At 51.2% G+C, this 14,112-nt stretch overlaps 4 protein-coding genes across 4 annotated transcripts; 3 read left to right on the forward strand and 1 right to left on the reverse strand.

Annotated features, from left to right (window-relative positions):
• Positions 1–261: 261 nt before the first annotated feature.
• Positions 262–2,542, forward strand: BKA55DRAFT_525794 (uncharacterized protein; the record flags this gene model as incomplete). The annotated part of the gene is made up of 7 exons (XM_046188783.1): positions 262–321; positions 554–577; positions 684–805; positions 934–1,391; positions 1,442–1,743; positions 1,798–2,129; positions 2,185–2,542. 7 exons carry the CDS (start codon positions 262–264, stop codon positions 2,540–2,542), a joined length of 1,656 nt encoding a protein of 551 aa, XP_046043062.1.
• Positions 2,543–3,127: 585 nt separating this feature from the next.
• Positions 3,128–3,677, reverse strand: BKA55DRAFT_696359 (uncharacterized protein; the record flags this gene model as incomplete). The annotated part of the gene is made up of 2 exons (XM_046200252.1): positions 3,128–3,619; positions 3,669–3,677. The coding sequence occupies 2 exons, from the start codon at positions 3,675–3,677 to the stop codon at positions 3,128–3,130; spliced, it is 501 nt and encodes a 166-aa protein (XP_046043063.1).
• Positions 3,678–4,154: 477 nt separating this feature from the next.
• On the forward strand, positions 4,155–5,282 carry BKA55DRAFT_525509 (uncharacterized protein; the record flags this gene model as incomplete). Its single annotated transcript, XM_046188762.1, has 2 exons — positions 4,155–4,440; positions 4,498–5,282. 2 exons carry the CDS (start codon positions 4,155–4,157, stop codon positions 5,280–5,282), a joined length of 1,071 nt encoding a protein of 356 aa, XP_046043064.1.
• A 574-nt stretch (positions 5,283–5,856) lies between these two features.
• Positions 5,857–7,545, forward strand: BKA55DRAFT_696361 (uncharacterized protein; the record flags this gene model as incomplete). Its single annotated transcript, XM_046200253.1, has 1 exon — positions 5,857–7,545. The coding sequence occupies one exon, from the start codon at positions 5,857–5,859 to the stop codon at positions 7,543–7,545; it is 1,689 nt and encodes a 562-aa protein (XP_046043065.1).
• Between the last annotated feature and the right edge of the window lie 6,567 nt (positions 7,546–14,112).

The following is a 14,112-nucleotide window of genomic DNA, read 5'->3' on the forward strand; positions in this document are numbered from 1 at the left end:
CCACAATCCGGCGCCCTCAACTGCCGCCAATCGGTCCCCGCGGCTCCCGCTTCCCTTTCCTTCACCCTTCACCCTTCACATCCGCGATACTTACCGGAATACGTCGTCAGCTTTCTCTGAGAGCCTAATCGCTTTCATCGATTACCAAAGGAAAACTTATTACTTTATTGATCTTCAGCTTACTGCTGCAGCCTCAATTCTTGGCTGCAAGTGAATAACCAAAAGAAGGTTGCCGCATATCTCGACTATCAAGAACTCGATATGGATCCTGGGCACGCAAATAACGGACCCGCGGCTTCCGATGACTCTGCTCGGAGAGCGGTAAGTACCAGATTTCCGATTTAGCCAATTCCAGTGTTGGCATTATTCAGAATATGGATTCCCAGGGCTGCGTGTCGCTTACACGGCAACCCCAAAGCGATCAATCGCGAAACTGGTGTGCCAGTATACCCTTATTAGCTGCATCGGTCTGCTGCGAGTTTCATCCATCCACCATATCTCATGTAACGAACCCTTTGGATGTCAGGGCTAACAAGAACTTTTTTGAACACAGTGTGATCAGTGTCGTACGAGAAAGGTGAGCATCACCCATGAATGCCTCCAGGAACACCCCATAGTCAGGAGGTTTCTGTAAACAAAGGCTGTGCAACATAGATGGCATTGATAACACTCGCATTATATAGATCCGATGCGATAAAGACTGGCCATGCTCTAACTGTCGTACTGCCAAGCGATCCTGTACATCCACAGGCGTTGGCCAGAGACCCAAAGAGCCCCGACAGCGAGTTCTCATCTCGTCTCAATAGTTCGTGGCCCCAGACGCAGTATCTGCACATGGTGCCGCTTTGTCCCCTCCATGCAGCTTCGCCGATAGCCGTTCACCAACCAGATAAGGCAGTTCATTTACTAACCACTGGCATGCACGCCTTGTAGTGAACGAAAGATCGACCAGATTGAGGTCCGCTTAGGCAATATAGAAAGCCTCCTCCGGGATCTCTCCCAACGTCCCGTCTCCACTCCAGGAAGTAACATTCATTTTCCTGTCACCCCTGGACCCTTCCCGGGTCTCGATCCAGCCACTGCATCTACAGCTGCTTTTGACAGTTCCGATGACGAGTCTGCTCTGGGTGGTGATTCCGTAATTGCCCAGCAAACCTCGTTTGCCAGCGACCTTCTTGAGCATGCCGTGGAGCGCACCTCATTAAACGATGTCAGTCCCAAGATGTGGGAAGCTCTCGCAAACTTGAGACAGTTAGCCGAGCTTCAGAGTCGACAGTCCATCAGCCATGGTCCCAGGTTCCCACTCCAGCAGCCCATACCAAAAGGAGGCTTGGGACAACTGCCAATGCCCCCTATGGATATTGTTGTGAACCTGCTCAAGAGAGTCAGAGGTAACAGTGACCATAGCAACTTTGCAACCCTTTCGTTGACTGTCATCTAGCTTCTCCGCCAGGTCTCTTCACGTTTGTGTGTTATTTTATAGGAATAAGTGACTTCTCCAACCTCTGTCGAATGGTCTACTTTCCCACAGACGACTTTAGTGACTCCACCTTCATCATTGTCAACGTTGGTCTCTATTACTTGTTTCTTGAACAGCACCACTTGACCGTTGATAACAAGCCTCTGAAAGATGAGTTTGCATCACACCTTTACACAAGTCGCGTCAACCTGGAAACAGCGCTGGCAAACATGTCTCTCTTCCTATCAACCAAGATTGAAACAGTTCAGGCTCTCCTCATGGGTGTAAGCACAAGTCAGTTTGGTGTAACAGGTGCTGGGCACTAACAAAGTCATTAGACATTATACACCATCGACGTCTGCAGACCCTCTGTGGCTTGGCATCTCAACTGTGCTGCTGCGCAAATGTGCCAGACTGCTGGTTTCCATCGCAGGGATCTTTCAACGCGCAACCCTGAGGAAACTGACATTAAGATGATCCTTTTCTGGTACACGTATACCACGGACAAAGCACTAGCACTTCGACTAGGCCGTGCCCCTGCCATCCAGGATTGGGAAATCACCATCCCACGTACTTTCAGCTTTGATGGTATCTTGAGTCTCGAAACCAGAGCTGTGGCGGGCATGTGGCTCAATGCCGCAACGTTGCAGGGCCAGGTGTATGAGCAACTGTAAGTGTCATGACCTGCATCTGTGTTCCTCAGTCTTTGCAGCTAACGAAATTAGGTTTTGTCCGGCAGCGTTAAGCCAACCGCCAGCTGTGCTCGCTGAACGAGCACACTTGCTAGCAGCTGAGTGCCGCCGTGTCGAGGCGGAGGCGGATCAAAGTCGAGAAATGGCTATCTCATCGCTTGAGAAGATCGGAGCTTCGCCTCTAGTTGATGTCCATCTAAAGGGTGACGAAGTGCAGCTGTTGTCAACTATGACTCTCATCTACAGAGCAATCCCAGCTCCTGAAGGGTCGCCCACAAGGTTCTGTCAAGAGTGTATAGATACTGCACGAAAAGCTTCGCGCAAACATTTCGCGTGTATGGATTTGGTGCGAAAAGACCCCCACGCGAGAGCCATATATGTCCATTGGTAGGTTCATCGTTGCAATTCCTTGGGTTTTGAGTAAATCTAACAAAAATGTAGGAATCTGGTGTTAACTCCGTTCGCCCCCTTCTTCGTTCTGTTCGGATATGTCATTGAGACATCATCGCAGGAAGATCTTCAACTGCTGAAGCAGTTCAGTGCGTCCATTGAAGAGACCAGTGATGCGTCAGAGACCATGCAAAAACTGTCGCGACTATGCAGTATAATGAGCAACGTCGCGGCCCTGTATGTCGAGGCCAAGTCTCAACAACTGGAAGATCAAGCAATGGTACCCATCGGTGATGAGTTCGACGTATATTTGAGCCAACTAGGACTCATGCCTGTCATGGACTCGACTATGGGTAACGCAGGAGATCCCAATGCAGAGTTTGGCGAGAACACTCAAGTCAACCAAATGGCGGACTGGATGTCTGGAAGTCGAAATTTACTGGGATTGTTGGAGCAGGATATATCGCAGATCGGAGGTGTACAGTGGCCGCCCATGTAGGAATAGAATGATAGAGAGGACCCGGATAGACACTCGCAAATATATTTATCGTTTGATGTTCGTAACTTTAGATGAGTGCGAAGCAGCTCAGTCGGTGGGAAACCGAGGGTCATAGACTTCATAGCCCTCGTCCTCAGTGTCGCTTTCCGGTGACAAGTTCTTTTGGAGGCCAGGATTTACTGGTGCAGGCTCAAGGGTATTAGCCGGCTTGGGTTTCTCAGTCGTCGTTGCTGCAGGTCCGCCGCTCTCAACTTTGGTGAATGCGCTCTTGAAGCCACTCTTCTTGAAGCCGCCTTTCTTGAAACCTCCTCCACCGGTGGCAGTCTCTTGGCCAGGGAGCTTGATGCTGATGAGACCGTCGGCTTTGGCCTCGGCCTTACGCGCGCGAGAGCCGGCGGTGGGGTCACGAACCATGGCCTTCATGTCTTTGAGACGTTGTTTGTGACTGTGATCATAGCTGCTGAGATGGGCTTCATAGTCATTCATGCGTGAGTAGCCTTTGGAGCAGAGCTGGCAGTAGAAAGACTTTTGAGCCTCACGTGCCGATGCAGTCTGCGCCGAAGGAAGAGTTTGGTGTCGCTAGTGACGCGTTAGTCAAGCAATGAGCACCAGAGTATTTGGATCTTACTGGAGGCATATCTCTTCTGGTATCCTCTTTTAGGCAGTTATGAAGTTGACCTTTGACAGTGTTGTTTTGATAAGAATGTTGTGACTATTGTAAGCTGCTGATGCTTAATGAAGGAAGTTTGAGCAGTGACCACGATCCAGATAAGAAGTGCGGGCACTAACTCAGTTCGGCTAGAGCTCAGAATCTCGGCTGCCGCCAATCAAAACGTGGCATGTCTTGCTGACCGGGCTCCCAGAACCTCAACGTCATTTTCCCAGGGGGTCTTCGACAGGGGCTTCCAGAACCACCTGCCCCAGAGTCTTGAAAGCTTCCCCCGTGAATCCAGCACGTTGAGGCGCTAATCCCAACTGGAAAAACTTCCAGTCCCTTCCCTGTCACGAGCCCGCGCCGTCATCTTGTTTCTATTACTCCGTGTCCCCGCCAATATTTCTTGTCCTTTGTTATTATTGTTCACACAGATTCAACGCGCTGGGCGTGGTACTAATCATGGACTTCGACCAATCCCCAGATCGTCGAGCCTCGCAGGCAAGCTTCTTGTCTTTACAGCAGCTCGACCCTTCCCCGATCGATTCTCCGCCAGCGGATCCGTCTATTGACCGCCGGGACCTCGGGCCACCGCCTAGAGGAAGTGATGATGGATATGAGATGATTGATGCCGATGATATGGAGAGGAGCTCAGCAACTATCAAGGCTCCTTCGACCGGGGCTCCTGGGCTGAGCGCAAGTACAAACCTTACTCCTGGGGCTACAGGCCCAGGTCCAATCTTCTATCGTGAGTATCCAATACCTTCAGGTGCTTGAACGGCACAGTATACTGACTTTTCATCAGTTATGCGAATCCAGAAGTTCTCGAGCTACGCAATGGGTCTATTCACCTCCCTCCATCTCGCCAATGTATCCCTCATCCCCGCTGTTACACGCTCTGTCCCTGGCTCCGAGACGTACCTCCTCATGACTCGTGAAATCTACCAAACCTCCCTTACAGAACCAATTCTCGTCGCTCTCCCTGTTATTGCCCATATTGGATCAGGAATTGCTCTTCGACTGTTGCGGCGATCCCAGAACATGAAACGTTACGGTGCTGCGACCCCGGGAATGTACGCTCTCCATCGTTCAAGGACGGAACTCGAGGATCAAAGAAGGGCTTCTTCGCCGTGGCCACCACTGAGCTATATCTCGATAACCGGTTATGCTTTCACCGTCTTCTTCGCTGCTCATGTCTTTGTCAATCGTGCTCTGCCCTTACAGGTTGAGGGTGACAGCTCCAATATCAGTCTCGCCTACGTCGCACATGCTTTTGCTCGACATCCTATTACTTCTTGGGTTTCTTACGTCGGTCTTCTTGCCGCTGGTTGCGGACATATGATCTGGGGTCAGGCCAAGTGGTTTGGTCTATCGCCTACAACAAAATACATCTGGGGTACAAGTACCGTGCCCGCAGAGAAGAGAGCCAGGAAGCAAAGGAGAAGGAGATGGGTCGCTCTCCACGGAGCATCAGTGACATTTGCCGCTCTCTGGGCAGTTGGAGGCCTAGGAGTTGTTGCGAGGGGAGGTCTCATGGAAGGCTGGATTGGAAAGGTGTATGATGATATCTTTGCAGCGGTGGGGTTGTAAGGCATGATTGATCTAGCATCATTGGAGTTTGGGTTCGTTTACATGAGAGATGTTGAACTCCTCTCTTTACAAGCATTATGGAAATACCCTACGTCTATACGTTTGGAAATGAAGTAGATACGCATGAATGCATCAGCAATATAAGCCAATATGATGATCAACTAGCATGTTGATGTGCACGATGTGAAGTCGGTGCTTTTCACAGCAACGAATGTTCCACCATTATGCGATGGCTTTTACTTGTGAACCACGAAGTGTTTAGCTGCGCATTTGATTGACGTGAGCAATATCACATAAGCCATCCCTGGATCCGTATCGCAATCATATATTGATGAGTGAAGTAATTTGGTGCTAAACTCCGAAATTCCTTGAACACTGACTTGTACAGGGTAAGCTCAACACGACCAAGCTCCGGTCAACCGCCGACCGTCGATCGCCACCGACATTTTATTTCTTTATCCTACCAACCTCAAAGCTTCGCCAACATCTCTCTAATCCCCCATTTTCTTTCTCCTCTAGGCTCTATATAGCTGTCCGCAGGTTCGTCCTGCGCAGCGCACTCGATCCGCCAAAAATGCCGAAACGTAAGCTCCCTCCGACCGAAGAACCCTCCGAACCACAAGAAGTATCTCAACCTCGGCCTTCAAAACGTTTACGTTTCGCAAACGCGGCATATAACCCACTTTCTCGCGATATTTTCACCACGATATCCTCCGAACTTCTACTGCGAATATTATCCTTCCTCTCGTCGTCAGAGCTACTCGACATCTCCCCCACTTCACAGCGTCTTTACCGCCTTGCTTCGGATCCTCATCTCTGGCGCGAACATTACTACGAGCGCTTTGTTCTACCGCGCGCTCTACGTATACCTGGATTTCGACTCGGTGGAGCTGGAGGCACGAAGTTACAATATTCTTCGCGACGAGCTGTGTGGGCAGATGGACGGAAGGGAAGAGCGCCGGAGGATGAGGTTCTAAGGGAGACTAGTAAGACCGAGAGTGTCGACTGGAAGAGACAGTATAAGCTACGTCACAACTGGGCTAGAGGAAAATGCGCCGTGGAGGAGGTCAGCGTGCGAGATGCGACGGATGAGAATGGAGGACAAAAGAGGACGTTGGTCAAGGTCGTGGAGGGTATTGCTATAACGGCTGATTCGGAAGCTGGACTGCGCGTATGGGATCTTCGAACACGACGACCGATTGCGCAGATCGACTTACACGAGGAAGACGAAAGCGACGATAATGCGCCGACATCACTTGCGGTGGACGAAAGCGGTTCTGGAACAGTGGTGGATATCGTGGTGGGATTCGCAGACGGCGGTTTCGGACTCTGGCGGTTGAACCTCGAGCGACAAGAATTAATACGGAGATATCGGCATGAGAAGAGTTGCAACGGGGAACTTGTCGCTGTCGCTTGTGGATATCCTTATGTCCTAACAGCGACGACAGCAGGCTTAATATCGCTCTATACATTCAACCGCCCAGCTAACAAAGCCTCGGATGACTCTGCGAATGGTGTCAATGATGAACCGCCATCAGAAGCGACAGAGAAACCAGCGAGCGCGATCCTACCGCCTCCATACCTCCTCACATCGCTCAAGTCGCACACTACCCACTTACCACTCGCTCTATCGATACGGCGCATGTCGTCCTCCGTGAGCGCCTCTATCGCCTACACCTTCTCCGTCCGTGACGGCTGGTGCATCGGCGTTCAGGACTTACTGATAACGCCGTCACCCGATGGCTCCGGCGTCGACACACTATCCTCTCGCCTCGCATCGACGCTCCCCATTACAGCCTCTGGCGGCGCTGAGTCTCCTCTAACCAATGAGTCACGATCAGAGCTTACGACCCTTTGCTACAGCCACCCGTATCTCCTCGCCACACTGCCCGACAACACTCTCGTCCTATACCTCTGCACCTCAACCGCGACATCCCTATCACTGTCCCCGGGTATCCGCCTTTGGGGCCACACATCAGGCATCTCAGATGCGGAGATCACACCGCGGGGTAAAGCCGTGAGCATTAGCACGCGAGGAGACGAGATCCGCGTATGGGAGCTGGAGGGCCGCGTCGGAGGCAGCAGCATCGAGGTACGACCTACGAGCAGGCAGCCAACCGATGACGCAGACAGCCCTACATCCGCGCCAAGGGCTGAGTGGGAGGACCGCAGGAATTGGGTTGGCTTCGATGATGAGATGGTCATCGTTCTCAAAGAGGCACGAGACGGTCGCGAGAGCCTGATGGTCTACGACTTTACGTGATCCCAATTGCCTCACGCCGTCAAATGAGACGGGCCAGAAGAAGCATTACCATGACCACATTGGGACACGCGCAACAGGAGATTGTGTCGTGACTTTGCCGGCAATGGCAATCGCCGCCGCCTCCAGTTCACGCCACGCTCCAGGGGAGAATTTCCGGCCATCCGTGGCATGCTGAGAATCGCGGCGCTGTGGAACTCACACCGCCTGGGAGCGTGGGAAGAGCCTCTCTGATAGTCCTGGAAGCCACCACCACAAACCAATCGTCTTCAGTTGAGGCTCCTGGGTCAAGGCAGCACGGCTGAAAAGTCCTAGCAAGCCTGGCTGACGCAAAAGCAAATACAAACTTGGCAGACATCTCGATACGAGCAACGGCACGAAATATATCGATTGGCTCTGAGATAGCAATTGCGACAATTGATAGCCTATTGCTCGGGCGTTACGATTAAACTCTGAGCGACATTCCCGCCGACGGATCGTCCTTCACGGCGACTGGCTAGCATGACGCCTCAAGGCTGAAGCGGCGTCAGGCACCTCCCTTTGCTAGCTGGAGTTTATTGAACGGCATGAAAAGCCAATTCAATAAAACAAGGCAACTCCAAAACCCAGGTCGTACAAAAACCGCATCCGCATCTCGTCAGGGGGTGGCTGTAAGAAGCCAAACTCTCTCCGGCGTAGCATCCCCAAACCTGAGGCCAGCTGGGATGACTTGTCAAAAAGCTTAGAGTAGCGACTATCCCAGCGCCGCAAATAGAAATCGTCCTTTGAAAGGGGAGATCTTCAAAGGCCCCTCGTTTCTGAAACGACATCCATTCAGTTGAGTCAATAAAGCGCCGGAAGTTTACTGGGAGAAGCCCCAGCTAAATTGGTATTGCATATCATGTCATGCATTATGGCTCCACGGCATGAAACAAAACCAAGGTCGTACTGACAGCGCATCAGAGGAAACAAGGGAAGAGGCGAGAGACCTACGGAGTAGACAGTACCGGTAGCTATCAATTGCACCTTGCCATTCCAAACGGTAGACGCGTTACACAGGACCATTGGTTCACTGCGCCCAAGCAGAAGCTGACACGCTGAGTTGCTCGATTGACCAAGGATGTTGCTTCTGCCAGCGTATCAGCTACGCCAATTGCATCCCGCTCGAATTGACGGGATAACGCCTCAAATGCAGTGCTACGGTTTACCTGACAGCCTTTTCTTTTCTTTTCTTTTCTTTTCCAGTCCTGCCTCCAGAATCAGTGTACGCCACACTGGCTTCCTGCATCTTCACCGTACGTTTGCTCTCAGTACTAAGAGGCAAAAAATAGAAGACGATAGATGACCAGAGGCGAATGCTCGGTCCCATTGGGTAGCATCAAATTGTCCGTACGATATTCGTAGAAACTGCACGTTGCCGCTGTTCGTAACCGCGTAAAGTGAGAACCCCCACTAGACGCGAGGGGTTCGACTTTCACATGGCAAAGATAGAGGGGTCTTTGCTGTGTCTAGTCAAGTCTAGGAACCAGACCCAGAAGACGGGGAGGGATTTGAGGTACCTCAGTGGGGCCGTCCGTTATGGAGTTGAGTTGTCTTTTGGCTATGGATCATAGTGGAGATGCTTCTTTTCAGGCGGAGAAGTTGAGTGAAGGGAGGGAGTGTGATTATCATGGTTTTTGATATGCGGAGCAGGAGTAGTTGTTCAATAACATTGAAGTCAAGAGAAGCAATCGTCAAGTGATCAATTTCTTTAGTAAAGTGATACCTGAGCAGGGAGCCATTAGAGCCTTGTTTTTGACCGGCCAGATACTCAAATCCGAGGAAGACCTGAAGTGAATCGAATTGAATTTGACAAAACCACCCGTGCACGCGGCCCGAATCTGCCTTAGCCGCTCAACAAGGCGGGCGATATACCAACCGCCGCCTGAGATTGGCCGAACCGAGAGACGGCACGTTGGAAAAAAAGGGAAACGGAGGGCCGATTTCGAGGGGCACAACGGACGGGGACGGTGTGAGTGGTTGGCGTCTAGAACTAAGACGGTGGATCAATATCTCTCACCGTTTCTTTGCGTTACAAATGCCGAAGGGAAAAAGAAAATAACGCTGCAAAGACGGGTTCCAGGTTCCATTGCTCGATTCAACCCATCTCAAGCAAGCCAAGAGGTGGAGGCCCGAAACCGAGGCATGGTATCCCGTCGCGTGGGTGTCAATCAAATTGGAGAGCAAGACAAGACAAGACATTTGACACTCTCTATTTGGTGTTGACGCTGTAGGCGCCTGAATAAACAATTGTGAGCCCAATTTCGTGATATAGACACTCCAGTCATGGCAACCACTTCGAGAAAGTCGACAAGTGAGGCATAATATCTCAATTGTCGATTAGAAGAGTTGAGTCAATTTGACCCCTCTATCGCGGGGTCGCGCCGGGCATCACAGAACCATGGAAGCGAACCAACAGTTCACTGGAAGACATCTTTAGAGTGGCAGGGTCCCTCCACTAACACACCCGTCAGAGACTGGCCCCTGTGACGAGCATTTGAATGACGTCTTTCGCCCAGCATTTGATGGATGCTTGAGGTAGTCTAGATCGCATTGGATCCAAATGTCGTGAGCTTCAACTGCACGACTCGCCAGTTTCCTTGGTTTGATGCATCCGTTGATATCCCTTCTCTGTCACTAGAGAAGGGAGATGGGTAAAAGATGCCTCAATGTTGACCGCCCTTGCAGTCAATGAATGACATTGGTCTTCACCGTCGCACAGGCCGATGTCCTTGGCGCCTCCAACTATTTTCCGTTGGTCACCAGCATTAGTCTCGTATGTGGAGTTGATAGACAGTTTAGACACTGAGACAGTGCTGATGACTTGCCGACGCGCAGCACGCTGAGCACTTCGTTAACTTCCCGAATGATCCAGGATGTTGGGATAGACTACGCCCTTTCATTTCTCCGATCCTGCGATGCGAAGTGGGTGCCAGAATTGCTTCTGCCCGAGATTCATGCGCTCAGACTATCACGTCTCAAACTCACGCACAGAATTGCCCACTGTATTGTCTCAGACCAAAGCGGTCAAATGATATATGGTAGCATGGTAGCAGCGCGATATGGGGACGGGTGACGTTTCACGGGACATGCCTCGTGAGCCTCTTGACTCCAGCCTCCGGACTCAGACGCACCCTTTCTTGAGCCTATGGTCCTCTCACATCCAAGAGCAGCCCCCATAGGTGAGCCTTCAGAGTGAGGGCGGCCACCACCACGACGGATGGTGATCAGCCACCACCGATTGAGAAGACGGAATGGATGGGACGGAGGATACACGCGCCGAGCGGGCCGTTTCACAACCATCCATGCCATTAGAGATTGGAAGCGCGGTAGGCCGTCGTCCCGACTCTGCTACCAGCCTTTACGAGCGGAAATGGAGGGCAGATGCTATCTGCCATTGCAAACCCCGTCAACTTGCCTTGCTTGTTGCAACGCATGTCTTGCATTTGGACCCTACGCAAGTGAATCAGTGATAAACCAGCATTTCGTTATCAAAAGAACTGAGAAGCCAATCCCACCATGCCTTGTCATGTGCTCCCGCCACTGCTCACCTGCCAGAGGCGCCGGTTGACGATCCAAGGCCAATGGTGGGGAACCTGGTTAGTTCATCTGTAACACCCGCTGCCAAACTCTGGGGAATATCCATTTGCTATCGATAAATATTCGGAAGCGGGTATCAATTGTCCTTCCCACCTTGTCTCTGATTGAGAATCGCAGTAGAGGGAGGTGTGCAGCTCGTTAACTTCAATAGTAGCAATATGAAGCCAAGGTTGCCGACCATCAAGCTAGATACGCATGTCCCACCTCGGTATTGACAGTTCGCTTGGTTGCTCGGCTCGGATTTCCTCCGTTGTTGCTGATGTGATCATATTGCAAATTGGGTTGAGCTCAGACACAGAATCCTCGTATCGTAATTCCTCTCATTGCTTTGCGAATCCCTCATGATGATGGCTTTGCCTCAGGCTTACACCTTAAAATGGTATGGAGTTTCGTTTCGGCTTTACTACAGCGATTGCCCAGCTCCGTTCGGGATTTGTCAGGCTTTACTCCGTCAATTAGGCCACGCAATTGCGCTCTCTTGGGGCAATGCTGATATGAAGTGTCCGGCTCACCCGATGGAGCACTCTGTCTCAAGCTGACCAAAGTGTTGGACAATTTTGCCCATACCCTGACTGTGTCATTGTTGGGAATTACCACGACAAGCCAACATACCTCATGCTACTTTCGGATCCAACAAAGAAAACCATCTCATGTCATCGAGAGATGATGACGTTAGTATTTGACCATGATGCAAATGCCATCATGCCATCATCTTCTTCAACAACTCAATCCATCATTGAACGCTAAAGTTCACCAATCAGCAATCCTTCCAGAAGCCCAAACGCACCGGGGCCTCAAACTCCTTATCGATAATTCACTCCCCCCTGGTCTGAGTCGCCCCCAAACCAGCCAAGACACTAGACCCGACATGACTTGGTGCCAGGTCTCGTTTTGGTCTCGTTAGTCTGCTCCTGCAGGAGACCAAGCCTGTTTCTCCATATCCTGTGACTCACATCAATTCGGTGTGGGGGGAGAGAAGCCCAAAGCCTGAGAAAGCAACATAGCGATATGTATGTACACAATTGTGTGAATAATGAACATTGAATTGGCGCTCAAATGTGAATTTGAAGAGCAATTGATGGTAGAACGATGGTCGTCTGATATTGCCATCTGTCGAGAGCCACGTAATTTGAGGACGACAGCTGTGAGGCCGCCAGTTGGTATCGGCTAACACCCAACGACTTACACAGAATAGTCCTAGATGACAACGCGAGAAGGAGTTTTGCTGCATGTCCAATTGTGAAATCGATGGCTGTTGACCGATCGCCAACTCAATGGTGGACTTTATTGATGTTCCTTTCTTGCGCTGCAATGTCTACGCCAGTCAGGGACTAATTGAATCATGAGCCGACATCGATTAAAGAGAATGAACACCCGGTCAGAAAAGTTACGACTCTGTTGCATGGTGGGGTTGGTCGCTGGGTTTCCCCAACAAGCAATCTTCAGGGCCCTTCAGGGCCGAAACAAAGGGTCTGGAAATGGGAATCCGGATGCGGGAACGATTGACGAGATGCAGAGTACCAAGCGGGTAGCCACGAGAGTTGAAGACGACAGATGCTCCGCGAATGCGCGCGAATTGGCCGGTTGTATCCTTGAATATCCACAAACGTGAATGCAGTCGCCATAGATTGCGAGGTATGCATATATCAGCTCAGCCTGCCACCTCGCTCGCGAGCATGAGCCTGTTACGGTAGGCAGTGGGCTGAGGCAGGCAGAGTGATTTGAGTAGGCGAGGTTGGCAAGACTGGTCAAGCCAGACCGCAAGTCAAGACAACCGGTGAGATAACAGCCTGTTAGTCTCGCACTCACAAATAAGAAAGTCGCAGCCAGCGGAACCAGAGTCGGCGCTCAACATTCTTGGTTAATTGGGCGTCGGGCAGCGAGCAAGAGGAGGGCTGATTCAAGACATGAACCGTCACACGCAGAAACCACACGCCCCTCAGATATTAGGCGTTATGTAGGCACTGTCGCGATCGTGATTTGCCTAGGGAGGTGAGAGAAAGGAAGGAGGGGTAATAAGATGAGTTTGGCTCATCGACGAGAAGCAGAAGTGCAAGTGAGTACATTGCAGTGTAGTGGCTACTACCTATGTAGGTGAGGAACGTGGGAGTTAGCGTACCTAGTTGAAGATAATCAGTGATGGTGTCGCAAAGGCCCCCGTGTGATCTTCCAAAGTTCAGATGGCATCATGATCGACCAGATATGAGCATGTGTTTATGTAGGGACGCGCATCTGCCGCCAAACAAACGCAGGCCAGATCTCTTGCCCGGAGACTTCTGTAGGAACAGGAAGATGGACCATACCAAGCTCGGAACTAGCTGGGGTTGGGAGATTTGGCGCCTGGCCTCGTGGACGTTACCAGTTCTGACCAAGCCACTCAGCGCCTCGAAGGACATGACGGATGGCTAAATGGGTTAGTTGGGATGTGTACCTACATGCTGCATACCAAGGCTGTAATGGTGGACGAACTCCTGGCATCACCACTTCTTGGCCAACAGAGACAGCAAGCCAGCCTCATACATTGAGACTGCGGTTTGGGCTGAGGCAGAGCGAGAACGCAGCGTCTCGCTTGTATACCGTGAGAAAACATAGCGGGATATCGCATCTTGGTGACCACTAATGATGGGATGCTCATTCTGTGGAGACGCTGGACTGATTACCGTATCCGTGAAACTGGGGCCCGTTCCCGTTGCTCGCCTCGCGTACCCACGACACGGTTCTTTGACATTGCTCCGTTATTGAATCTCGGTGCTGGGTAGGGGCTGTTGGTTGAAGCAAATTGTCGGTTCTGTTCAAATTAAGTTGAGCTTCTCTCTGATCTGCTACCTCATTATTCTCCACTCACCCTATTCCAGAATTCCTTGGTGGAATTGACTTCATTGTCCAATTCCTGGCCGAAGCTCTCGGATGTCAGTCAGGGAAATGACCGAGTCAAAATGGCGAATTGCCAAT

The sequence above is a fragment of the Fusarium redolens genome (assembly GCF_020744475.1).
Source record: "Fusarium redolens strain MPI-CAGE-AT-0023 chromosome Unknown BKA55scaffold_22, whole genome shotgun sequence".
Taxonomy (NCBI): Eukaryota; Fungi; Ascomycota; class Sordariomycetes; order Hypocreales; family Nectriaceae; genus Fusarium; species Fusarium redolens.